Here is a 26,015-nt window from a genome sequence, read left to right as displayed (position 1 = left end):
GTGGGGTTGTCTCTTTGTTTTTAAGAAATCTTTGTTACATACATACACAGAGTAAAGCAGGAAATGATTGTCTCAAGCCTGCTCCACCATGGAAAGAAGACAGAATACAAACTGGTACAAATGCACGTACTCCAGAAAGAAGAGTGGACACATTTGGCATCAAGTCTTTAGAAAATCATATAACAAACATGACGTTTTTAGAGAGCAAGTAATCTTAGCACTGAGAAATGCAGGAACTCCCATTTGAAAATGTAACACTTGCTGAAGTTTCAATACTGCTTTCATTTGTGGAAAGTCAAGCCAGGTTAATTTGATATAAAAATGTTGACCTTTGTCACATCTAATAGATGTCCCATTACATAGCCATTAAAACACCAGCTAATCTAAATGTTCTGTATTTTTATAATGTGAATGCCTTTCCTATACTCACTATTGATACCGATTTTGTAATTAATGCTTATGAATGTCTTAATGGATGTGTCAACCCAAAGATGCTGCTAATAGACATTTTATGTAAAGATCCCCATGCTGCATACATTATATGTAACACTACTGTTGAAGTCTGTAAACTCATCTCTGGCCTATTTCAGTCTATGTATTTGATAAAGCAGAATCAGGAATATAGTCTGAAAGGCTGTGGCCTGAAGCACTGAAATGTTACCTTAGTTACAAGTTATACCTGCAATGAAGTAATCCTAGGGAAAAAAAAACCCTCTTTCAATAGCTGCATTTTAATCTTGACATGATTCATCTCTACAAAAAGTGTATTTCTAAGTGATTAATAGTCTTAACTCAAACGCTTTTTCTTTTGCCCTATTTGTAGATGGCAGTTGTTGCTTTCTTTTTTATTAAAACTTAGTGAGCAGAATCTGAATTGCCTGTAGAACCACTGAAGTATTATGCAGACTTGACATTATGCCATCTAAAATTGAAGAGAATAGATACTGATAATTACAAAATTCTGTACAAAGGGCATTATTTGACTTCAGGATACTACAAAAGTACAACTTGATGTGAAATATGTATTGTCAAGTTTATCTGCTCTTTGTACATAGGCTTTTGTTGCATTTTTATTTTCCATTCGCCTATATTGTATTAGTTTAGCTAAATTACATGATAGCTAAATGCTATGATTTTTCTGTATGTACTATGCTTGAATTAAGCAGAAGCAAAGCTGATTGTGGAACATAAATTATCTCCAACATGTCATTCTGAACTTATTTAAAAACCTATAGTGCTAGAATTCAGAGATAAGAAATTTTATATCAAGTTTTTACAGAAATTTTAATATCCAAACTACTTGAACTGGTTTATTCTTTTATGAATCAAGGATTTAGTTCCACTTTTAAAATCTGGCACTGGGCCTTTCCAGTACTATAAAACTCACAGTGTACAATAAAAGTCACTTATTTAGTATCAAACACAGACGGGAAGTGTAGAATTGATTTCATGAAGCAGAACTGCGGCGTTTCAACAGAACTTCCTCATACTCCTTCTGTGTCAGAAGTCCCTGAGTTATACTCTTGCTTTCTTCAAATTTGGGTAGAACCACTGCGATGTACCCCTCAGTTGATGGCTAGAAAGCGAGACTGAAGTTAGCAGTGAAATAAAAGCTGAAAAAATAAAGAACAAGAAAGTGTCTTACCTTTTCTTGCAGAAGAGCAGGATTACTAAGGATGTTCTCATTTACTTCAATCAACCGCCCTCGTATGCAACTGCAAAAGTGTTTAGATTCTGTAGATGTGTGTGGTATGTCAAGGTAAGAAAAAAATGGAAAAAACCTTACCTGTAAATGGTGTATTCCTCTCCATCTGATGAAGAAATCCTGCACAGAGGGGCAAGTTCTGTTAAAAACTGAGCTCCCTGCATTTGGAAAATAAATAAACATGTCTGTAGTTTTAATTACACAGGGCTTGTAAAAGTATTACCATCAGCAATGCCTAAAAGGAAGGATGTGTGACAATTACGGGTCATTCCAAGTTCCAGAGCTGTGCTTCCCTACAGAAGGGAAGATGCCAATTTAGTTATGTGCACAGATCAAATAGAAGCCTGTTACAAGCCTACAGATTTTTTCATAATTAAGTTTCTTGAGACTAACAAACTTGTATTTTAATAAGACCAAAGTCAGGAGAGAGGAGAGGAACAGCACCGTTGCTTTTGGTGTAAGCAAGTTAAACTGCATCATCAAAAAAACACCACACTGAACTGGCCCATCTACTATCTCGATCTGCTTGAAAAAAAGAGTAGTCTCCAAATCCTTTACATCTTCTTAGAAATAAACTTATTATTTCAGGGATGTTTATGTCCCTCTGTACACTACCAACAAAATTACTAGGAGTGAGTGCGTTTGAGCAACACTGGAAACCACCACTGCTGTAGGAGCATTGCGAGACCCTGGCTGCAACAGGCAGAAAGGCACTGCTTGAGGAAGTCTGAATTCTTCAAGTGCAGAGGGGCTGGTTTTAAATTAAATACTAAAGTGACCTGCTGGGTTTCTATTCAAAAAAGGACAGAAAGATCTCAGGCAGTATGAGAGATTAAAATGAAAGCTAAGGAAATCAAAAAGCCATACCCTTTTTGACTTCCCGGAGACCTTATTCTGGAGTCTGCTACAGTTTGCACTGATTTGGTAATTAATGTTTTTAATTGTTTTCCCACTTTGAAGAAGAGGGTGGGCTTCTGCCAAGGTGATGACACAAATTCTGAAAAAAAAAAAGAATATAATTATTCTACTGTAGTTGTAAGAAGCCATACCTTTGTGCTCTGAACAAGTCCCACAACCTTTCTGACTCTTACTTGACAGCTGCTGTACAAAACTGAATGAAAATGGCATTCTGACCTAAAACCACTCCCACAGAAAATGCTTCATTTTAAGATACCAGACTGGACTGTCAAAAGCCCTACACTTCTTACTGAAACAGAACCACTGCTTGTAAATAAGCCAGTGCTGTTCTAGCTGTTGTGCCCCATGACAGCATGACTGGTTCATTTCAGCCAGCAGCTGAAGCAGGTACTCACATTAAGGCAAACAAGTAAAGCATGAGGTACTTTTGTCACAAAATGTAACACAAAGCAGTGTTTCTCAACAGCTAAAGGCCCTTTGTAGTGAACAGTTAGCTATAGCTGATGAATCCATCAGTGACCTGGGCCTTAGTTAACTTGCTGCTTGCATTTCATTGTTTTCTAAAGGAGGGTTATTTCTTACCATGACACTGGACAGTTTGAGACAAGCCCAGCTGAAGAGACTAGGCCTGCCTGGCCTAGAACCATGCTTAATGCACAAGCATGAATTTGACAGTTAATGGAGAGTGAAAGCTATTCTGTTTGAGAGTGTAAAACCTACAGCAAGCACCAGAATCAACAGAAGGGTGCAGAGAAAACCAGGGCACAGAACCAGATTCCCTGTGGATGCTGTATCCATCTCCCCACTCTCCTCCTGGGGAGTTCTGGCTGCGTATCTCCCACAAGAGGGAGCTGGACTCTGGTGAATGCATCCAGCATGTCCTAGCAGCAAAGCTACCTTCCTTCACCCCAGCCTCCTTCTAAGGGGAAGATGACAAATTATCTTTGAGCTATCACCTCATGGAGCTGAGACCTGGCAAAACAAAAAAATCAAGAGACAACTTTACATTGCCTAAAAACAGTAAACTGAGCCACATCCCCATATGTTACTTATATACATATATGTTATTAAAATGTTATTTTACCATAACATAATAATGGTAAAATACTTTGCAGAACATCTGGTTAAGCTGCTGTGAAATCCAAGGGTCCTGATATTTCAGAATTCAACGTAGCATAGTCTTCATAGACAATTGAACAAATCAATAGGATTTAAACTATTGTTTTTATTAAGACACCTGAGATTAGTAACCTTTAGTATTCAGTACAAATGGAAGGGTGTCCTTCCCTGCTGTTACTGTCACACCTCTTACTTGAAGGTACTCTGGTTTCCCTTTTGAAAGAATTGAGGAAGAACTGCAGGAAATAGCCACAGGGAAGCTCCAGCTCCAAAGGCTGCAGCGAGGTGATGGTTCTGCCCTGTGCCAAGCATGCCCTTCCTTTTACTCTGAATTCCTAGAACAGGCAACTCACCAGAAACACAAATGATGCCTCACCTTCCCTCAGCCCATGAGCCACTGGCCCTGCCAGTTTTTGTGTGGGCAGTAGTTAGATTCTGTTCTTCCCTCTGGAACTAAACAGAATGCTCCTGATGCCCTAACATCTGCAGCAGGGGGAGATTAGGTATGGGAAGGAGACTCCATACCTTGAGACACATCAGGTACAGGTTGATCTACTCCAAATGATGATATCCAGCTACATCCAACCACAAGCAAGACACTTTCTTATCTTGCCTTCACCATCCGTTAGTGCACAAACGTACAAGGAAAAGCAATTAAGTTTTATCTAGAGAAAGCTGAATGTTTGTTCAAACTGAAGGAGTTCTAAATCAAGTTAAGCAGACACTTTCAAAATGTCATTACGGAAAGGCCTTTTGGAACGTTGCTCTTGTGCTGATGATGATCACAGAATCAATTAGCTTAGAAAATACCTCTGAGATCGAGTCCAGCCTGTGACCCAACACCACCGTGTCGCCTAGAGCATGGCACTGAGCTTTCCAGAGATATCCCTAGGGACAGTGTGTGTGGGGCCCTGTCAGCAGGAGAGGGTGCAAGGCAGCGAGGGCAGCACCACGGACACTGCTGAGCAGTACGAGGGCAGTGAGCGGGGGCCCTCAGGGGGGAGGAGGCCAAGCACCACTGTTTCTCATCGGAGCAGTAATTAAAGGATGGGAAGGCCGATTTGCCACTCTCCCGCCTTCCCGGACAAGGCAGGCTCGCCCGGTGCTGTGTCCCAGGCCGCGCCTGTCCATGTTCCGGCTGCTGCAGCCACCGCCCGGGGCTGCGGCATCGCCGAACGCAGCCCGCGGCCTCCCGAGCGCGGAGCCCGGCGGCCAGAGGCGGACCCCGGCTCCCGCCGGCCACTCGCCTGTTGGAGTGCTGCAGCACGCAGAAGTCCTCGCACGGCCGCCCCTTCACGTCTGCAAGAAGGGCACAAAGAGGAGTCAGGGCCCCGCCGCCGCCCCGACCCGGCCCGGCGCAGCCCCCGGCGGTACCTGGCTTGTACCAGCGTGTGAAGTACCGCTCGGCGCCGCCCGGCCCCGCCGCCCCCTCAGCCATGCCCGGCCCGGCCTGGCCCGGCCCGCCGGCGCGGCGCGATGACGGCGGGAGGGCGGCTCCGGCAGCGGCGGCCCCAGCCCGGCCCTCTCCCCGCCCCGGCACGGGAAACCCCGAGGAAACGTAGCGCTACCTTTGTTTTTTGTTTTGTTTTTTGTTTTGTTTTTTTTCCCCCGAATCTGCATCGCTGAGAAAAACGCTCAGACGTCTGCGGTTGGGTTCAGTGGTTTATTTTCTCTAGCACACAGCAATACAATAACAGCTACAGTGACCATATATACACACACCAAAAAAGTACCTTAAATTAAAAACAAAACAAAACAACGACAAAACAAACAACCCCACCCACATTCCATTAAATCATCTTTTAGTTTCCTGCTCGTGGAAAACAGAACGCCCCAGTTTTTCCACAGAGATTTTAATTGCACTGGTGTCTCACTTCAAGCAGCAGGAGAGCCTCTGTGAATTCCATTTCAGCCTTTGAATTCTGTTTCAGCCTGGGCTGTGTTTTATATAGACATAAAAGAGCTGCATTCCCACAACACACCTGGCATCACATTTAGGCACAGAGGACGCAGAGAAACCGTACCAGCACCTGATCCCCACGGGCCAGGCAGGGAAAAACTTGAGAACCTCCACACCTTTGCTCTGACTCCTGCTGCCCAAAGTAACATGACACATCTGATATACAAATACAGGCCAAAACCATTACAAGAATATGTTAAAGAAAAAAACACAAACCAAAATTGAATCCAGCTCTGTTTACCTGCATCTAGCACAGGCACTAAAGGCAGCTGTAACAGCATAATATTATACATAAATGACTGTACCATTATGAAGCTACAAACGAATACACAAAACAAACACATTTATTATCCAGAGTAGCCAGGCACATTAAAAACCGCTGCAGAAAAATATACCCATAAAAATAAAGGGCTACTTAGAGGCTCTGCCCCAGATTGCCAAACAATGAGTACTTCCAACATGAATACATTGCAACAGATGCAGACTCTATAAGGCTGACAGAGAAATGACAACAAAACAAACCAACTCAAAACAAACAACAACCAACCTTTTTTCATCCTGCTGATACAAAACTACAGCAAGTTTCAGTCTGTAGCCTTCTCAGTTATCAGTTTGGACAGCTGCCTATCATGGACATTTCTCCATCAGTGACTGAAGAGCACTGAATGGGTAGAACATGCTTGTGTACAGGATAGACATTTCTGCCCACATGCTCTAAAGGCAATTCATTTTTCTTATGATTAAATTAGCAATGTGTTTTGATATGTGGATATTTTAATGTCAGTCGAGTACATCAAAAGTCAGCCAAGAACCCACTGGAAACAATTAAATTTGTAGATTTATCTCCATAGTTAAGTCATTGATCTTAAAATCTCCTGAGCAACAGTAGGCTACCTGCCTGCTTCCTGTGTCAAATCCAGACAAGAGAAGTCCAGCTGAACTGGCAGCTATTATGGCTGTAGGCTAACAGAAACCAGCAGTGAAAAGTTCAAAACAAACTGAGCTCATCCAAGTCTGAAATGCCCCAGGACTACAGAGATGCCCCATTTCTGTAGCAGCCAGGATTGTGGTGCAGAAGGTGGAAGCCCCACGGGCTGAAGTACACTGCATTTATGGAGTTTTCCCACACCACAGGTAAACACTGTGCCCAAGCCCTAAAAAGCCTGCTAGGACAGAGGGATGCATTAGGAGAGCTGAAGCAAGTACACCTTTCTCAACCCCTGGCTTCAAAGGAGGCACAGAACAGGATTTCATCATTGTGAGCAGAAAAGTAAATAACAATCTTGCTAACCTGAGGAAAGGCTGAAGGAAGAGCAGCTAATAGTCCACTGGCTGCAAAAACTCCTGTGGAGTTTTTCCTAAAAAACCCTCAGACCTCTCAATGAATTGAAAACATTAATTTCTGCAGTAATAGAATGTTTCCTGGCTTCCATTGTGTGACAGACCAACAAACTGTTTTAACCTGCCATACACAGTATCATCAAAAATTGCTCTGGTTGTTCAAGCTTTTTATTCAGCTGATCATTTGAAGCAGTGGATTAGAAATAGGTTCTAATTGTGTTATTTCTGGGATCTTTAAAGCCAGCTAGTAAGATAGCGTAATTCTGTTATTTATTCATCATAAAACAACTTTGACATGTTCAGCTTTCCTACAAATGCAGAATTTCTTTTGCTATTGGTTTTTTCCAACCTTCTTCCTTCAGAGACATTCAGGGTGGTTAAACGTATTAAGACTGTAGGCTTAAACTACATACTTAAGTATACACTTATCATCCTTAACACACTGTTTCTCTAGATTATGGTACCAAAGAAATTTTGTTATTTTGGATTTCTCAGCTTTAGCTCTTGCAAAAAATATAGCATAGGTTTGTGTGCAATTACACTGAACTAGAAGTAGGCAGCTCTCCCACTCAGCTCATTTTCCCAAAGTAAATCAACACTTTACTTCAAGAAGCTGTTGTAGGAAATGACTGTTTATCTCAGCCTGTAGCACCCCTCCCCCTTGATATCAAACAGGCTTTAATACACCCTTGTCACTTCAGGCAGTGTAAGTGGGATACAACACTGCTTTTAAAGTCTTTTTGATGGAATTCACATATCTTAAAGCTTTGGCAATTTAAGAACTGGACTTTTGTTGCTGATTTGAGAAATCAGTGAAGAGCAACTCCTATCAGAAGGGATGAAACAAGTTAAACATTTGATGTAAACACTTAGAACACGGTTTTATATTCATTTGTTTGGGGTAGAAACCAACTGGAAAAATACACAGGAATCCACAAGCTACTGAGAGAATCAGCACCACCACAAAGGATGGAATGGACTTACCTGCCTTTCTGTATAAACCAGGTGGATGCAGAAGAAATGAGTTTTTACCAAAAAACACATGCTAACCATTATGTCTTGTTCTTGTTTTGCTTTGCTCACTGTGCTTTGTATCCACTGATTCTAACTGCTAAAAAAAACCCCACTGTTGTTTTTATCTCTTTAAACCAACAAAACCACAGAAGTAAAAAACATTACATATAATTACATACAGTAAATAAATTCAGTAAAAAAACAACCTAACCCCCCCAAATGGTACAGACAATACAAATAATATAGATTTGGCCATGTTTTACTAAGTACCACTTTCCACAGTACCATAAGCAATGCTAAATCCCAAGTAAAAAAAAACACAATTAAAAACAAACAAACAAAAACCCAACACACCCCAAACTTTACAGTGTCCCTTTCAATCAGGCAAGAAGGGAGGGAAGTACACAACAACAAAGCACACCAATAAAAATATCTAGTCTATATCAAATGTACCTTCCCAATAAGAAAATTCGTAGAAGAAAACCCCTACCACTTATAATTTAACACCAAGGTGTCTTCCTGGCAACCAGGATTACAAGTTTATGCTGAATACAATCTTATGTTCAAATACTGAGATAAGCAGCATTATCCCAAAACCCAGGAGAATCCCAGCATTCTGTAACAGGAAGTATCCCCACCGGCTACATCCATGGTCACTGGCATCATTGTGGAGCATTTCAGGTACCTAAACAAACAAGAAAGTGTTAAATGCCTTCAAAAGAAACAATTGCTTCAAATCATTAATTCTTAGGCTGTGTTATACAAAATTCAAACAGATCTAGGCACTTACCATATCCACAAGAGCCACATACATGAACAAGCCAGCAGTAAGTGCAAATATCCACATTGAAACATTGTCTGCATAATGACCAATAAGGATGCCAGTTGCCATACCAAGATAGGCCAGCATAGCTGACAGAGCGTTATAAAGCACAGCTTGCTTGACAGTCATACCAGCTTTTAGAAGGACAGCAAAATCTCCTGTAACAGGGGGAAAAAAACAAGATGAAGTTTTCATTCTTGCGCAAGTACTGCAGTGTTGTCTTATTTACAGTTCCCTTACTTACAGGATTACTAAGCTACTTTTGTGCTGTTGTTTGCCTTATTTTTTTTTTCATTCATAAAATAAGAAATCACTGAGGGACAGAAAATTAGAGGGTACACATGAACAGCACCACAGCAGCAAATACCGTAAGTTTAAAACTTCGAAGTCTCTGCATTTTTGAAAAACGCAGCTTTTTGCTGAATCACAGAACATCCTGACTTGGAAAGGACCCACAAGGATCATCAAATCTAACCCCTGGCCCTGCACAGGACCATCCCCAAGAGTCACACTATGTGCCTAAGAGCATTGTCCAAACACTCCTTGAATGCTCAGCCTTGGTGCTTCCCTGGGGAGCCTGTTCCAGGGCCCAAATACCCTCTGGGTGAAGAACCTTTTCCTGATATCCTGCCTAAACCTCCCCTGACACAGCTTCAGGCCATTCCCTTGGGTCCTGTCACAGGGCAGAAGAGATCAGTGCCTGCCCCTCCTCTTCCCCTCATGAGAAAGCTGCAGACTGCAATGAGGTCTCCCCTCAGTCTCCTCCAGGCTGAACAGACCAAGTGACCTCAGCCACTCCTCACACAGCTTCCCCTCAAGGCCCTTCACCATCTTCGTACCCCTCTTTTGGATGGTCTCTAATAGCTTCATATCCTCAAGCAGTTTGAATTTACATTACCACTGTAAAATGCTGCAGTACCTGATATGCTTGAGTGTTCCTAAAAATATTCCAACTCAATTGCATATTGCAGTTTATTATCCTGTAAATGCACTTTGTATTTTTAATCTGTTTTATAAATTTAATATAATTTCTTTATTAATTTCTGTAACTGATTTTTGATACCTTATTTTTATTTGAAGGAATGATAAGACCACCAGCCAGAAACAAATTTTCAGTAATTCAGAACATATTTTTTCTCAACAAGAGTAATATAAGCTTATTATTTGAAAATAAAATGGATTCTTTATAAGTTATCTCCAGTTAAAGTAAACAGAAGTGATTTTCAAAGCTGATTTGCATCATTTGTTACAACAGCTTTTCCTACAAGCTATTGCAGTTAAGATGAACTGGTATATTAAAAACATTGCTTAGCATTAACAAAAATGATACAATTTTATTCCCAGCTAACCTCAACTTTTGTTTCAATTTTCCTAGGCCACTTCATCTCCTCTGGTAAAGAAGGTATTTCTATCAAGTTTTCTGTTCTGATAAAAGAAGTATGATTTAAATTTTAAAAGCTTTTTTTTTATTTCTAAAAGCAACAGAACAGTTGAATCTAAAATTATCAGGTTCATAAGATGAATTTACATCTTATATCTGAACTAAAAATATTTACTATGCATAATTAATACAAGTTCCATGATTAGTATGGAAGACTTAATTCCTCCCAACCCATAAAATCAGGTATGTTTTCTCCACAATAACACATTTCTGTGTAGCATTACTGTACAAATACATCAAGCTGTTACACAGAGTTTAATGTTTACATGTACTGGTTTACAAGCTCCATTAAACTAAACTGAATGCTCTCCCCTCTGGGGAATGAAACCTTTAAAAAAGGGAAAGCAAACTCTTGTTTCTTCATTCTATACACCAAGTATGACTGTGACCATGACAGCTAAAAAATAAACACCAGTTGCATATCTGAAATAATTTGACAACTGGGAAGATCAGCTTTGTCTCGAGTTCATCTAAGCACATCCATCTTCTTCTCACCAGCTGCCCTTCAAAAGGGCCAAATACTGAACTCATCTTCGAAGACACAACAATAATCTCTCATGGGGCTGCACACAAATTTAAATCACTTGAGCTTGAAAGACAAACTGTTTCTAGAAAGATTTCTAAGTAGTTTCAAGTTTAATTTAGAGCTACAGCAGTTCTTTGCAAGACTTAATGAAAAAGCAGCAAATGTTATGCAAAAAGTACTTTGACTAATCATGACCTTCCTTTTAGCAGCACAATCACAGGAATAAAATTAAGGAGAGATGTGAGAAAAGCAAATTCTGTCATGCATTCTCCTGCAATTCAAATCTTATGTTATATACAAGGAGAATAAAAACTACAACTAAAGTAGACAGAAAAAGCTGTAACTGCAAGAGACAGCTTTAAACAGAGTAGCTGAAATAGTTAGTTTAAAATAATAGTTTAAAACTATTAATTGAATTAAGAAATGGTTAAACAGTCTAAGGAAATCAGAAGTATCCTTGAATAGACAACCTGACACAGATGAAGTTTTCTGATCAAATTTTGTTCTCCTACATGCACCTGTAAGTACAATAACCATGCAGCATATGGAAATGCTGGTGTCTTACCTAGCTCATGAGGTAATTCATGGCAAAATACAGCCACAGAAGTACTTAAACCACTAGACAACCCTTCAGTAAAGGCTGCTCCTATGAAGAGAGAGGGAAAAAAAAAAGCAAACAAAACATTCAGACATCAAGTGCAGAAGCATTGTTGCACATGCTTGTGTCATATTAGGACATATATTTCACTCGAATTTTTCTTAGTGGAAGCATTTAAACTTTAACAGATCAGTTGTTTATGATTCTTAAATTGCAAAATTCTTCTTCCAAATCTTGCTATTAAATCGAATTTCATGATCTTATTTCTGAACTAAGCCAAATTATTCCAACAACACAACCATTCCCAAAAAATGCAATAAAGGAAATTCCAAAAATACATTTTTTTAAAAAAAGATACAAAGGGAACAAAGCAGCTCAAGTGCACCTGAGAGTCAGACACCTTAAGAAAGTCAAGACAAAAATAAGAGAGGCTATGAAATCAATGGTGACAGATCAACTTCTAAGCAGCTTGCTTTTAGGTAAATTCCACAGCAGCTTGCTTTTAAGTGGAGGAAAAAAGCCCCAAGACCACAAAAGCCATTTAAACTAGTCCAATAGTCCTCATCTTTCTCATCTTCTCCGCTCCTCCTGTTGCTTGCCGTTTTTCTTGTTTGGCAGCAGCTCAGAAGGACGCAGCACACTGCAGGGCTGCACCACAGCTCATACACGGCATGTCAGGTCCCCAGCTGCATGGAGAGCCTCTCCAAGGGTGCAGAGCCACATCCAGCTTCCTCTTCAGCTGCTACTAGGAGCCTGCCAGCAAACAAGATACTGCCAACAAGCAGTCAAAGAGGCACAAAGCCATGTCACAGCAGCTGGCACACAAGGGACCCAGGAGTACTGCTCCCACAGTAGCAATGACTCCACTGGAGACAATCCCTTCTTTTCACTGGGGGAACTACATGCTGACCTAACTCGAAGGAGACATGGCTATCCAGGTCTTCAAGTGCAAGAAATTACTGATGCTCCTCCCTGAGTGATGACAACAGCAGCAACATTATGTCTGAGATGTGTGCTGTGGCATCCAGGCAAGAGGATGCAGGACGTGGTGAGAAGGCACCTTTGGATGAGTGGTAACAAAGTGGATTGAGAGAGTCCTCAAAAGAGGTTCTACAGAGGCAAAAGCCCAAGCCCATGAGACTAAAGAGGAAGGCAAAACCAAAGAAGCACTGGACCAGGAAACATGAACTCCGAGATGAGTAACATTTGAAAACAGTCAAGTCTGGCAACAGGAAGAACCTGTCCCCACTGCAGCGACTGATCTGAAGAACATGGTCATGACCCTGGCAGCAGAGGATAAGTGAGTCCTGCCTTGCCCAGCAGTTCCATACATCAGATGAGAAGTACAAAAAGAAAGGAAAGATTTCTTTTAGTGATAGGAGATTCCCTCCTATGCAGGACAAAGACAGACCTGGTGACCTGCTGGCCAGGGAAGTCCATGGGTTGCCCAGAGCCAGCCTAAATGATCCTGTGGAGACACCTCCAAAGCTTGTCTGGCCTCTCATGGATAGATACCAACTGCTGACAGGGACAGAATACAATTCACTTTGGAGGTTTTTTTTGCTACCTCCATAAAGGGGTTCCTTGATCACAGAGAGCTCCAGTATAAAAGTACATGTGAACTGCAGTTCAGACTCTTGGTCAGCCAGAGTAACACTAGGAATAAGGTTACAGATCATCTAACCAAGGAAAGGTGGTGAGTAAGCCTAGCTATGAACACAGGACATCACCATTAGCACAGAGTCTCCAGCTGTGGGAGTAACAGTACTGGGCACACAAACCAGGATGTTCCTTACTTGTACTGGTAATGGCTTCCTGCTACAGATGACACAAAAGCCAGCCAGGATTAGCATTGTAAATTGACCGGCTGCTTAAAAACAATGAAAAACTGATGGCAAATACTGCAAGAAATGACATCTTGTGAGCCTGAGGTAACTGAGTTCAGGACACAGGAGAAGGCTGGAAGAGGAAGAAGCAAAACTAGGACTTCAGGCTTTACCGAAGCAGACTTTGACTTATTTAGGGAATTGCAGCACAGAATACCCTGGGAATCAGTCAAAAGGGAAAATGTGCCCAGAAGGGGTGGCCAGTTTGTAAAGCACAGAGATGCACAAACAAGCCTGTTTGTATGGGGACACTTGCAGAAGATGCGCCCAGCTAAGCAGTGTGTCCTAATAAATTAAGATTCAAAAAGGAAGCACACAAGAAATAGGAACAAAGACTGGCAACAAGGAAACTAAAAGCAGTGGAACAAAAGGGAAGAAGACCAAAGCCCAGCTTGATCCAAAACTAATGAGACTCCAAGGACAGACATAGCAGTAGACATGACAAGAGGCAAAGCACCAGCACAGCCTTCATCTCAGTCTTTGTCAACAAAGCCAGATCCCAACTTCATTCCGGAAAGAAAGAGACATCAAATCACAGAAGTAACAGTTCAGAGAAACGCAGAAAGAACTGGAAATGCTCAGGTGCATCCCAGGATGGGACTCACCTGAGGGTACTGGCAGACTTATTAGTGTGACTAAAAAGCTGCTGTCAATCATGTGTGGAAAACCATGGCTTATAGAAGGCTCCACCGGAACTCTGGGAAAAGGACAACATTATCCCCACCTTTAAGAAAGGCAAAGAACGGGACTCAGGAGCAGTCAGTGTCATCTCAGTTCCTGAAAAGATCATGTGAAGATCATCCTCCTAAAATCCCTGTCCGAAAGCTGCATCCAGCTTGAGGAGATAATAGACCATTATACGGTAAATATTCATAGACGGTGAATATAACAGGACTTTAGTAGGATTTCTGACACTGTCTCCTATAGCAGTCTTATCTGGGTAAAGAGGAAATATGGGCTTGCACACTGACTGGATTGCTGGGCTAACAGGGCCTGGTGGCTGGTAAGAAGTAGAGCTCACCAGGACAAAAACTGAAACCTGTTTTTTTCAGTATCTTCACCAATGATCTGGATAAAACAGATGGCACCAATAGCAAATTTAGGGGAAAGCGGGGAGAAAGTAAGGGCTGAGGTGATAAACCAAACACTAGAACTTTAGACAAGATCAGAGCAAACTTAATACTTATGAAGTTCAAAGAGGAAAAGTAAGAAGTAATCAAAGTACAAGCTTAAATATCAAGAATATCTCTTTTTATTTTTTCACTGCTAAAAAGAAGTCCTGAAATGTTAACAAACTGAAGATGAAATTAATATATCTGGCATTATCCCCTCTCAAGATGCTGATTTATCTTAAAATATATTTTTAAGGCACGACTTCTCTCAAAAGCTAAAGAAAAAAACATGTATGCAAGACTAGTGTAAAAATAGTGCTCTGCATTTTACTTATTTAGTTGTAATTACACATAAAAGTTCAAATCACAGATGATCCTTTTGCACAAATGAGTCAGATGCAACAGTTCCACATCTTAATAAAAAAATAAGCACTTTTAAATCTTGTTCCTACATAATTAGCACAACAGATTTGAGGAAAAAAGCAACTGATGGAACTTATGAATAAAAAATCACATGAAGTGAATGAACTTAAATGAAGGGTTATGCTGGCTAAAGCTGTCTTTACAGAAGTGTTCACCTCTTCTTTAAAATACAGATGAACTACTACGCAAGTAGCATTGGCATTTTTACAACACCATCAAATTGATGTTTTCCCATAATACTTTTAAGCACATACAGAACTGAAAGAAACCCATATTTCCATTAGCCTGAACAAGCTACACAGCAGGACTTCTGAAAGCTATTGCTCTCACTTGTTCAATAAGCCTTTATTAACCTTTCTCATACTTTTCCCTTCATAACTATAAAGTCATAGCTCCTTCCCAAATCTCCCTAATGCCAAGAGGTAATTGATTCTGTGTCATTTGTATGCAAATCTTCCTTCTACCACATTTTTCACTACTGATCTGCTCAAAAATTTACATTTCATGCTTCAACTTTCATCAAAAATGAGATTAAATCAGAAAGTCTCTTTTCACATTACACTTTGAATTGACTGAATCTGAACAACTGCAAATATTGCTGTGAGAAAATAGTTATTATTGGGTTTCCTCTTCAAACAAGAATGAATTTTTTCCTACAATAAAATTTACAGAAAGACTGATACTGCTGAACTGCCTCCAGTATGCTGAACAGCCTGGAAATGAATCCAATACCTGTAAAGATTAGTCTTAAATACAATAGTCAAGATCAGGAAAGATTAGCATAAGTACTGAAGATTATTGATTTGACTTCACTTTCTGTAAGTTACTTTAACCTTTTAAATTCAATATACCTGTAGTCTAGTTATCCTTCTAGGAGAAACATGAGAGCTCCCAAACCTGACCTCCCAGACAGAAGTCCAAAACAAAATATTCAGTCTACTGTTTTTGTGATAATGAAATATTTTCACTAAAGCATTGTCAAAAAAGACTGAGCAACTACATGCATTAAGGGAAGAATAGGGGCATGAAGTAAACAGGAACAGAAAGATAAACATTTTGTTTACAAGTAAAATTACTGTTTATACCTAATCAATTTTTTTTAAAAGGGACTATTATGCTTAACTTTAGGAACGAGAATTTGGGTGTAGTATAACCACTGTTTCAGAAAACAAAATTTTCAGGCTAAAACAGATTGAAACCAGGGCCTCATCTCCCTACCCAGCAGTCCTCTGGAGAAACACTGATGTATAACCAGGACCTAGTATAGGCAGGCAGGCAGATATGCCAAGTATAGAACCTGACCTTCCTGCATCACAAGAGAAGATGAAAGAGAAAAAGAAGTAAAGAAGCCAATGTACCAGTGGTCTGAATGAAGTGAAAAAACAGTTACTTTGCATGTAATGAAAAATACAAGCTTGTCCTAAAAATAATTAAAATTTAAAAAATTGCTAAGCACTTGCAGGCACTGAATCTTAAATATTTTTTATAAGCCTAGCTTTAGTTTTGAAAAATGTTAGCTTTAATGCTTCAAAAGAAGGAAATGAAGCCCAGTTTATAGATTTTTTAATGAAACACAGCTGCAAACACATAATTTCTTTTTCATATATCACCTCCAGGTTGCTAAGCTGGAGATTTTTCTTACTCATTAAGATGAAGCTCTGAGAAAAAAGTTTAGTTCAGAGATCCTCTAATTAGCTACATCCCTAAAAGACATAAGAGATAGCTAGAAGACTTCACTGCCTTTACATCCAAGGAAGCTGCAGCATCCAAGTTAGCACTTACCAATGGCCAGTCCATCACTAAAATTGTGCAGTCCATCTCCCATGATCACCATCCACGCCAGAGTTGCTATCCCTGCGTCCTTCAGTTCTTCGCGTGAGTAGCGCTGACTGTGACTGTGGGGGTGATGGTTCTGATGATGATGGTGGTGCAGAATGTGATGGTAGTCATGGTGATGGTGACTTAGATGATCTGTCTGTCCCAGAGTATCGTGCAAGTGAGAATGGCATTTGTTTCTACAGCCCCTGGACACATATTCATTGTCAACCTCCTCTTGATGAGAATGAGCTATCATCACTTCTTCTTCCTCTTGTACAGTTGGCTGCTGAGAAATGAAGGTTGATGGATCTTGGGAGTCTGTCCCTAGATAGCCCTCAGGCCCTGTTACAAAAACCCAGAGTACAATGTTACACATTTTAAAAATAACCTAAGAAGCAAAGATACAATAAACAGTTTGAATATGTGAAGCAGTAAAGTTCAGAAGTTGACACTGACAATCCAATTTTTTTAACCAGGAGATTTTTTTGAAATGCTTCCACAACTTATTCCGACTTCAGAGAGAATTCCCAATAACTCAAAATAAGGAAAACTTTTAGTTTCTGTCCCCTACTGCTGAGCAGCCCTCACATTACGGCCACAAATGCTTCCTAAAATGCAAAAAATCTTTTCATGTAGGACTCACTGCAATTTAAACACAACAGCAAAAGGCTCCAAGTCCCAGTTTCACAGCATGAAGACTGTTAGTTCAATTGCTTTAGAAAAACCAAGTATCTGAAAAGCATGTGCCATTTAATTATCTCAGGGCTCAAGAAAAAGGATTATGTTATAGATAATTTTGGAAACTGTATTTCAAAACAAATATGGGCACTTGAGTTTAACACCTTGAAAATAAACACTAAAAAACAAAGTCATCAATACAGACCATGAAATACCCTCATATAAACATTGCTGACACACCACAGTTGGGTCTTTTAACTAATTTCTAAAACTTGATAAATTATTCCTCTGCAATTAAATTAATAAATACACCTTTTTTTTCTACATTACAGACAAGTATTTCATCAGTTATAAAATTACTCTGAAAATCTGAACATCTCTTTTAGCAACAAGAGCTGACAAGTAACTCATGGCCAAGTTAGCCAAAGTAACAAGTAAGCCAAAACTGGTGTGTTTTGGCTTAAAGCATGATCATGGGGAGACATGTTCATTTGCACTCTGAATGTTGAACTTCAAGTATTGTCTAGAATTTTGTAATATTACACTTACAAATAAATAATAAATCAAACTAACAAAACCCAGAAATCTAAATAATGAGTCGAGTCATACATATAACATCTAGCAGTGCAAAGAGAAGTGAAGAAGTCAGTAGCTGTATTGCAACATTCACAGAATGACTTCAACTTCTGCTGCTAAATCCAGAATTAATAGGCTTTAAGTTCCAAAACTGTGAATTCGCTACTTCTAACCCACGAATCCTTGTTAAAGGAAAGCAGCAGACAGACTTAGTGCTCTACATATCAGCAGACAGACAGGTTTTGATTTGAAAATAATTCAAATAGGCAGTGACCCAACCTACAGTAAGAAGCAGATCTACGAGCTGCCATCAGTCAGGTGTTTTGTAAACAGTGCTGCCACAGAGTGACAACAGTGTGATATTAATGCAACTTACGATCATCCGTATCCAACTTTTCTTCATTTGCTGAAAACTTCTTACTTTCTCCATCATCTTCATTTTTTTTCTTATTCCAAAAGAAAATACTGCAGTTATGAATATTTTACTTGTTTTTCAGGATATACATGAGCAACATTATATTCACAACATTTATGCAGCCTGCACAGGAAGAGGACAACACGGAAGCCGTATAAAGAGTGTAGAAAAGGAATTATTAGAAACTTACTAAAGTAAGATGACAAAGGTTCCTCACGCTCCATAAGAGGGGAATAAAAACAAAACAAACTAAAAAAAGACCACAAACAAACAGACCAACCCACACACATAAATGCCCTACATTTTTCACAGGAAATAAGCAGATTTTAATCTGAGAAGCGAAATATATCAAATGGTGAATAATTTATTCCACTAATTCTTTTCTATCATAATGTCAATATAATGTTTTTTTAATAATGTACAGAAAGAAAACCAAATAAAATCTCTCCTTGCCCACTAAAGTATGTATCACAACAATTTGTGATTAGTGACTCGGTATCTTGGCAGGCATAATTAGTCTAACTGGAAAGCCATTCCTTGTGGCTGGGAGGAGACAAAATTCTTGCTGGACTTGAAACTCTTCATATTCTTTCCTGTCAAACAAATTTAACTAGATAGAGAAATCTCACAGTCAGCTTAGCTTCAGTATAAACCACACCGACACAACCTCCTACAATGAAAGGGTTTACATGGCTTCTGCCCTGTGACTACTGCCTTAATGACCAATCTAATGAGAAAACTAAACAGAGATTATCAGTCTTTGAGGCAGCCTGGCAATTAGCTATTTTTAAACTAATTAAAAATAATTATTATTTACTAACTTTCTTCAAGTAAGGCTTAGCATTGGTTGCAACCAGATGACCTTAAAGATATCTTCCAACTCAAACCACTCTATGATTCTACGGTATCACCAACTTCTGCTTCATCTTTCTTACTGAGTCAACTTTGATATCATTCTTTATTCCTGGCTACACTGGACTTTAAAGAACTGTTACCAGCAACTGGCAAGTTACCAACACTAATGACCTGCCAAGATCCAGTTATTTACCTTACACATAAAAACCGGTATAACAATCTGAGAGCTGCATTTTTGTGGGAGAGAAGGGAAAGCACCAAGGGGTTTGACAGACCATGTTACCTCACAGAATGCTATACCATAAAGTCACTTTCTACAGCATACTTGGATGCTTATTTATGTAAGCACTTACTGCCAACCCTTACCTGTCTGTGCAAGTGCCCTCCTCAACAGCAGTACAATAGTTGTACAATGCAAATTTATTGCATCCAGGATTGGAATAAAAATAATAATAAAACCAGTTCATATAGTTATAAATGTCTCAAGATGTGAGAAGTAAGTCAGTAATGATGTGACAGCCTAAATCACTCCGTTAAAACTAAAGATGCAACTGGACATTTGCTTATTAAACAATTCTCTGCAATGTCAAAGCCTGTACTTTATTGTCTGGTTATGGAAAGAGCCTTTAATAAAAGGATAACACAAAAAGGTTTTAATGTACTTTAGAAGTGTATGTGTCCCTAACGAAAATGAAATTCTAACACTAATATAGTAAGCCATTGCTATAAAATCAAAATATATATGATATTCATGGGAAGTTTTTTTAATAAGTGTTTTCAGAAATGAGTAAGCAATACAACAGAGCTACGAAGTAATAGTCTCCCTACCTTTTTCTTCTTGTCTTTAAATTGCTTTATTAAAGTGATCAAATGCTCTACTAGAAACATGAAGTACAAGCCTCCAAGTGCTGTAAGTCCTTTCCATGTAGAATCCAGGTAAGCACTCTCCTCTGTACTTTGAAAAACAAGATGTTTGTACATAGAGCCTTTTTGATCAAGCAGAGGCTTTTCATGGTGATGGTGATGGTTTCCATGAGACTAAGGAGAGAACAAAAAGGGGAAAGTCATTATATCCAAAAGAACAGTAGTGTAAGAAACATGTAAAGTGTATTCTTCACATCATTTTCCTCATGTCTGTAGTCCAGACTTAACTTCCACAGGGAAAATGCTCTGCTTATGTACTCAAACAATTACCAAAGAATCCATTGGCTGGAAATTTGTTGTTAGGAAGAAACACTGCAAGGACTGAGAACAGGTCTGGCCCTGGCCCACACACTGAACCCACACAGACACTGTTTAATCCAAGCTGTCCCCACACAAACTCCTGACATCATCAAGGGAAACCACATTTTAAGCAGTGGTTCCAGCCAGCACAGCAGTTAGCTTCCCATCTAAGAAAACTCATAGATGTCAAACAACTTTTTCTACAAGGAAGTTGGCTGAAATTTTTTTCTTTAAAGAAAGTCTGGCTTTTCCTCTCCTTACTGGATACTGGTATGTTCAGAACTAAAAACCTTTTTGCTCATCTCATTCACACATGTTCTGATTTACATAACCTCACACAGCAAATGCAAAATTAATTGAAAGGAAAAAGAACTACATGGTGGATTACAGAATCTGCAGTCACTTTTATCCATTTTATTTGAAAGCTGGAACAAGTTACTTTTGGGAGAGGAGGTAGGGGAGAGCATTTAAGAACTTGTTTAAGAATTTCAAGAAAGGTAGAAATTTAGCAACCATATTCCCATTTCATTGTCCCTATTACATAACAGCAATTCCAAAATCTATCAAGTAGTATTTTCCCCAGGACTTCAAAAATGATGGATTATGGTAAAAAAAAAAGTCACAATGGGTAAGCCATCAACATAAGTGGCTTGTAACAAAAAACAGTTGATTATTCATTTCACATTTAAAGTGTTCAGGGAGCAATTTCCACTATCTCTAAAGTCCATTAAACTGGGGGGGAAAAAAAATTGGGGGGGGGGGGCAGCACTGCAGTAAACCACTAAGAAAATTTATGCAAAACTCTTGTATTCAAAGAACAATAAATGGACGTGGCAGCACATATGACTAAGAACAGGAAATAAAGAGTGGGATAATGTTATGAAGCTCTTGAACTTTCAAAGACTGTGAAATTAATTATACAGATGTTCCAAATGGAAAACCTTTCCATCAAACAACCTGCATAACAGGGTTGAGAAGTGACTCATCAAACGGGTATGAACCAATAGGGCACTAATACATACAGCTGTCAACTTCTCTGCTTTGAGATAATGAATGAAACAGTAATTAACACTTACATGTGGAAGGAGGTGTAAGAAGGCATCTCCACTCAAGGTCCCAACAGCCAGTGCCACAAGAAAACTCAGAAGAAACTTGAAAAACACTCGATTCATCAGTGGTACCAATATAACACCCAGCAAGGAAAGAAAGCTGATGACAGAGATGGATATAAAGCCACCAATCCAAGCTGGCAAAAAAAAAAAAAAAATAAAACATTAACAACAGTAAGTAACAGCTGTACATGATTTTGTTTGCTTAACATTTCTGTTATCAAACACACCTGATCATTCAATTAATCAGATGTTAACAAAAGGTATGCCACAAAGATTTCTCTCTAATCTTGGTGAAGTGCCAAAAGAAAATGACACTTCTTACAACTGTGAGAATAGGTTTCTTGGATTTATAACCAACAAATGTTTTTCCATTAAGCTTCGATGTTACAAAAAAAACCCAGCCTACCTATTTGCAGAGAGTAACTTTTTGGAGGAGTTTCAGCTTTTTCACTAGTAGCATGGACTATGCAGTATTTGCCATCGATCTGGTTAATAAGAGCTGGACAGAGGTAACTAAATTCTGTAGCAGTCAACAGTACTTGAGTGCCTATTCCATGCGACTGCATCAGTTTGGATGCATTGGAGCACTGTGGAAAGAGACATGTTAAAGATTAACCAGGACCAAAATACCACGATACACCTTAAAAGGACTGCACATCCCAATCTTAATTGAAATGCACCACATGAAAGCAGTTATATCAACACAACTCAAAAACCAGTAACAAACCCTTTTAGTAAAAAATGTACTTCCATCCCAATCCTGCCCCAGAAAGCTGGTTTGGGAGGCTGCTGGGTAGATGACGTATAATTATTACTCATTCTCAGCACAAATGGGTCAGATGCTTTGATGTACAAACAGAAAAAGCCTGATACCTTTCAGTCAGTTTTAAAGGCCACCTAAGGAAGCATTAACAAGGTCAAATGCCTTTTTGTAGCAGTGGCTGCTGTGGAACATCTTGTACAGAGCATGTTGTACATACACTCCCTTGAGTAAATAGCTCCCCACTGTACAACCTACACACCGTCTCAGTGGGTTTAAAAACCAGCAGTACTTCTGCTTCAACAGTGCAGAACACAGCAACAACTTGTGAATTCAGCACCCACCATCACATGCCACACAACACCTACTCAGAATTACCTGGAACGGCTGCAAACATTAAGATCCTGCTTGCTTCTTAAAGCCTTTAATGGAAAAGGATCTGACTGTTTTAAGAAAAATGTCTACAACACAACTATATTTTTTATCAGTGCTAATTTTATACTATTTTAAAGTAACATGGCATTTTGCCACAGTCTTTTTTAGAGTTGTTTTTTACATACAGTTGTTAGATGGGGAGTGGAAGGTGTTAGAGGACAGTTCTTACACTATCACAATGTGAGACAGCTTTGTCAAGAATCACAATACCTTAACTGGACTTTTTTACTTTCACTCCATTAATAGAAAAACTAGGCAGATTCCCGATTTAAGGCAAAACTGCAAGTCTAAAACTGTAGACGTTTTTCAGGTTTAGTGACAGTTAAATATATAAATCATAAATACATTAAACCAAGTATATGTCTATACTTAGTTATCCTCTGAGCTTGTGAGAATAACACCATATTAACTCAAAAAGTTAAGTTCCAAGGAAAGCTGTTTGCATGTGTTTGACTACGGGTATTGTTACACCACAAAACTTGCACCCAGGTAAACAATAAGCACCTGAAAAATAAGCTGTGACAACATTCCTGGTGGATCGGGATTTCTGAGACTACAACAGAACCAGCCTCACCTCCTGAGTGCTTTGTTTTTTCAGTTTAGAATAGAGGTAGCTCCCTTCTTCCTTCGGAGAAGCACGAGATTCGTTTGTCCTCGTGGCACCAAGCCAGGTGGCATTGCGGCCCCCTGTGACATTAAAGGCACCAGGGCCAGCCGCACCCACACGAACAACCATCTTGACTTCTCCGGGCTGCACGTTCTGGAGCTCGGCGTGGCCGCCTGCGGAAGCGGTGATGACGGACGCGGTGATCTCATGAACCGTGTTCTTGCTGCGCACAAAGTTCTGCTGCCGCTCCACGCTTTCGGCTTTATGAGGCTCCTTTGCGTGGCTGTTCCTGTGGTCTTTGCTAGCATCAGATTCGTGGTTTGGACAAGCAGTCTTCTCAGAGCTTTTACTCAATGAAACGTGATTATGATGAGCGTGATGATCGTGGTCATGGTCATGATGGTCATGACTGTGGTCATGATCATGATCGTGATCGTGGCTTATTTTAATCCTTTTCATTTTATCTATACCTATGTTCTGTAGCAGTTTTCTAAACCCATCAATTGAGAGAGAGTTGTTTTCTCCATAACGATTAAAAAGCTCTTGAAGGTGCAACTTCTGTATTAGTCCTGCCAAGTCACTATTAACACCCACTGTCTTTTCTGGAAAAGCTCTCTCCGATGAATGCACAACAGTAGCTGTCTCCACCCCATGGTGGTAACTTTCACACAGCAGTATGGAAAACGATACAAGGAAAATAATTGATTCTGTACTCTCCATTGCAGTTCCTTTTCAGTGGTGAAAATAATCTGGGAAAAGAGGAAAATTTAAATAGTTTGCACACAACCAATCACATTGTCCTTTCTAAGACACAATCATAATTTGTTTAAACAAAAAAACACCACAATGAACAAAACAAAACCCTCCTCCTCAAAGTATCAATGCAGCAAGAGAGGTTTAAATTTCTTACACATTTAGCACTTCTCCCAGATGTGTTGCCTCGGGCAACAGAAGAAGCTGAATGCCACAGTGAGGTAGGTCACTGGCCATGAACACCTCCCCAGGTGCCAGCTTGCCTTTCTTTAGCTCTGAGTCACTCGAATATGGGCTATGCAATGAGAGCCCTCAAGGGTGCACCAACTAAGTTCTAGGTCAGGCTTTTCTCGTGCTTAAAAGCAGCCCTGTAATTTCTCTCTTAGCAATGAATAAGCAATAAATTACAGGTTTCTGCTTAAAAATCGAAATTCCCAACCCTTCATCACTGGTTCATCACAAGCCTCTCTCTCACTGGAGGTTTTGGCAAACCAGCTGGGCAAGTGTTTCCAGCCCTCTACAAAAATTTGGGGTTTTATGCTGTCACGTTCTGTCCTTGTTTTAACATTAATGTCGCACGGCTCCTTTCACTAGGCAGCAGAGCATTGCTGTGGACAGCGCGCTCACAAGTGTGCGAATTTGTGTGCTTCATTCCACAAACACTTCAGCAGGGCGGCCAATCAAGTGCTGCGGAGACTGCATGCAGGGCTAATTTGCCTCAGCCCTCTTCCAGGGAGAGATGGAGAACCTCCGTTGCCAAAATATTAGTCAGCCTGAAAAACACCACAAAAAAAGATGGGGAAAAGAGACGGCTGCGAGGGGACCTCGTCGTTGTCCATAAGTATTTGAAGGAGGAGTGCCAAGAGGACGGATCCAGGCTCCTCGCGGTGGTGCCCAGCAATGGAACTGGCAGAAACTGCTGCACAGGCAGTGGCCCCGGAACGTGAGGAAGAATTTTACTGTGAGTGTGACCGAGCACTGGAACAGACTGTCCAGAGAGGCTGTGGAGTCTCCCTCGCTGGAGACATTCAAGAATCGTCTGGACGCAACCCTGTGCCACGTGCTCTGGGATGACCCTGCTGGAGCAGGGCGGCTGGACCAGACTCTCCACCGTGGTCCCTCACAACCTGTCCCCCACTCTGCGACCCGCAGGAGCCGCTCAGCGCCCACGGCCCCCGCTGCGGCCCCGCACCGGCGGAGGCGGCCCCGGCCGCCCGCGCTGCCCTGAGCGCGGCGGCTGCCCCGAGTGCGGCACACGCCGCACCTCGAGAGGCCGCCGCAGGAATCGGGGTGAGGAGGGGGAGGAAAAGAAGCCCGAGGTTACCTCTCCCGCCGCCGGGCCGGGCTGAGCCGCACTCCCGCCGCTGCCCGCCCGCGCCGGCCGCGCCGCGCCCCTTCCCTTTCCTGTTCCGGGTACGGCGGCCCCGGTGGAGGCGGGGCCGCCTCACGTGCGGCCCGAGCGGCCTCGCCGGCCCCCGGAGCTGCCCCCGGAGCCTGCCCGGGGTCCCACCGCTCCTCTCCAGGGCCCGCAGCCCAGCGTCCCGGTTTAGGGCAAATCTGGGAGGAAACTTCCAAAGGGGTCCCTCCAGTCACGCTAGGACATAGAATCAGCAGCAAGGAGGAGGTGGCCCGGGAGGAAGGCTGGATCCCCAGAGGCTCCCTGTTTCAGAAAACACTGAAGTTTGGATTTAGTGTTTCGTGGGAGGTGTGAATAATTGCCAGAGAGTTAAAAGGATGAGAGTCAGAGAGGTCTCTTCCTTCCCGAAAACACGAGTCCCTCAGGGCTGGCAGCGCTGTTTTGGATGATGGCGCTGGGTGTGGCAAACATACACTTGGAGGCTTGGAAAGGGATTTGTCCCGGTGTTTAAGAGAGTACGTGTGTGGGCAAGCAAGGGCAGGAGTTGGGCTGGCCGGTT

At 40.9% G+C, this 26,015-nt stretch overlaps 3 protein-coding genes across 8 annotated transcripts in view; 1 reads left to right on the top strand and 2 right to left on the bottom strand.

Moving 5' to 3' along the window:
* Positions 1-1,636, top strand: part of CTNNAL1 (catenin alpha like 1) — a 57,433-nt gene extending 55,797 nt beyond the window's left edge. For all 4 annotated transcript variants that reach the window (XM_086895665.1, XM_086895676.1, XM_086895673.1 and 1 more), the window contains exon 19: positions 51-1,636. In XM_086895665.1, the coding sequence (XP_086751791.1) occupies positions 51-212 (162 nt within the window). In that variant the 3' untranslated portion in view covers positions 213-1,636. The remainder of the gene's footprint in view (positions 1-50) is intronic.
* ABITRAM (actin binding transcription modulator) lies at positions 1,259-5,224 on the bottom strand. Its single transcript, XM_086895716.1, has 6 exons — positions 5,117-5,224; positions 4,990-5,041; positions 2,573-2,702; positions 1,787-1,863; positions 1,646-1,715; positions 1,259-1,576 (listed from the first exon to the last, which is right to left on the bottom strand). The coding sequence occupies exons 1-6, from the start codon at positions 5,178-5,180 to the stop codon at positions 1,448-1,450; spliced, it is 522 nt and encodes a 173-aa protein (XP_086751842.1). The 5' UTR covers positions 5,181-5,224; the 3' UTR covers positions 1,259-1,447.
* Positions 5,225-5,394: 170 nt separating this feature from the next.
* On the bottom strand, positions 5,395-25,545 carry SLC39A6 (solute carrier family 39 member 6). Of its 3 annotated transcripts, none has more exons than XM_086895690.1 (10): positions 25,424-25,545; positions 23,314-24,095; positions 21,951-22,131; positions 21,509-21,678; positions 20,037-20,246; positions 18,315-18,384; positions 16,649-17,026; positions 11,413-11,493; positions 8,848-9,038; positions 5,395-8,742 (listed from the first exon to the last, which is right to left on the bottom strand). In XM_086895690.1, the coding sequence occupies exons 2-10, from the start codon at positions 24,064-24,066 to the stop codon at positions 8,590-8,592; spliced, it is 2,187 nt and encodes a 728-aa protein (XP_086751816.1). In that variant the 5' UTR covers positions 24,067-24,095; positions 25,424-25,545; the 3' UTR covers positions 5,395-8,589. The 3 variants fall into 3 exon arrangements, 2 of the variants coding, with proteins under 2 accessions (XP_086751816.1, XP_086751825.1); XM_086895699.1 differs by lacking the exon at positions 25,424-25,545 and adding an exon at positions 24,257-25,247; XR_015288708.1 differs by lacking the exons at positions 5,395-8,742; positions 8,848-9,038 and adding an exon at positions 13,937-14,055 and having other exon boundaries at positions 11,418-11,493; positions 25,424-25,528.
* Positions 25,546-26,015: the final 470 nt, after the last annotated feature.

This window comes from Cyanistes caeruleus, chromosome 1, assembly GCF_971803275.1.
Source record: "Cyanistes caeruleus chromosome 1, bCyaCae1.hap1.1, whole genome shotgun sequence".
Taxonomy (NCBI): domain Eukaryota; kingdom Metazoa; phylum Chordata; class Aves; order Passeriformes; family Paridae; genus Cyanistes; species Cyanistes caeruleus.
This window is presented reverse-complemented; position numbering and strand designations above follow the sequence as displayed.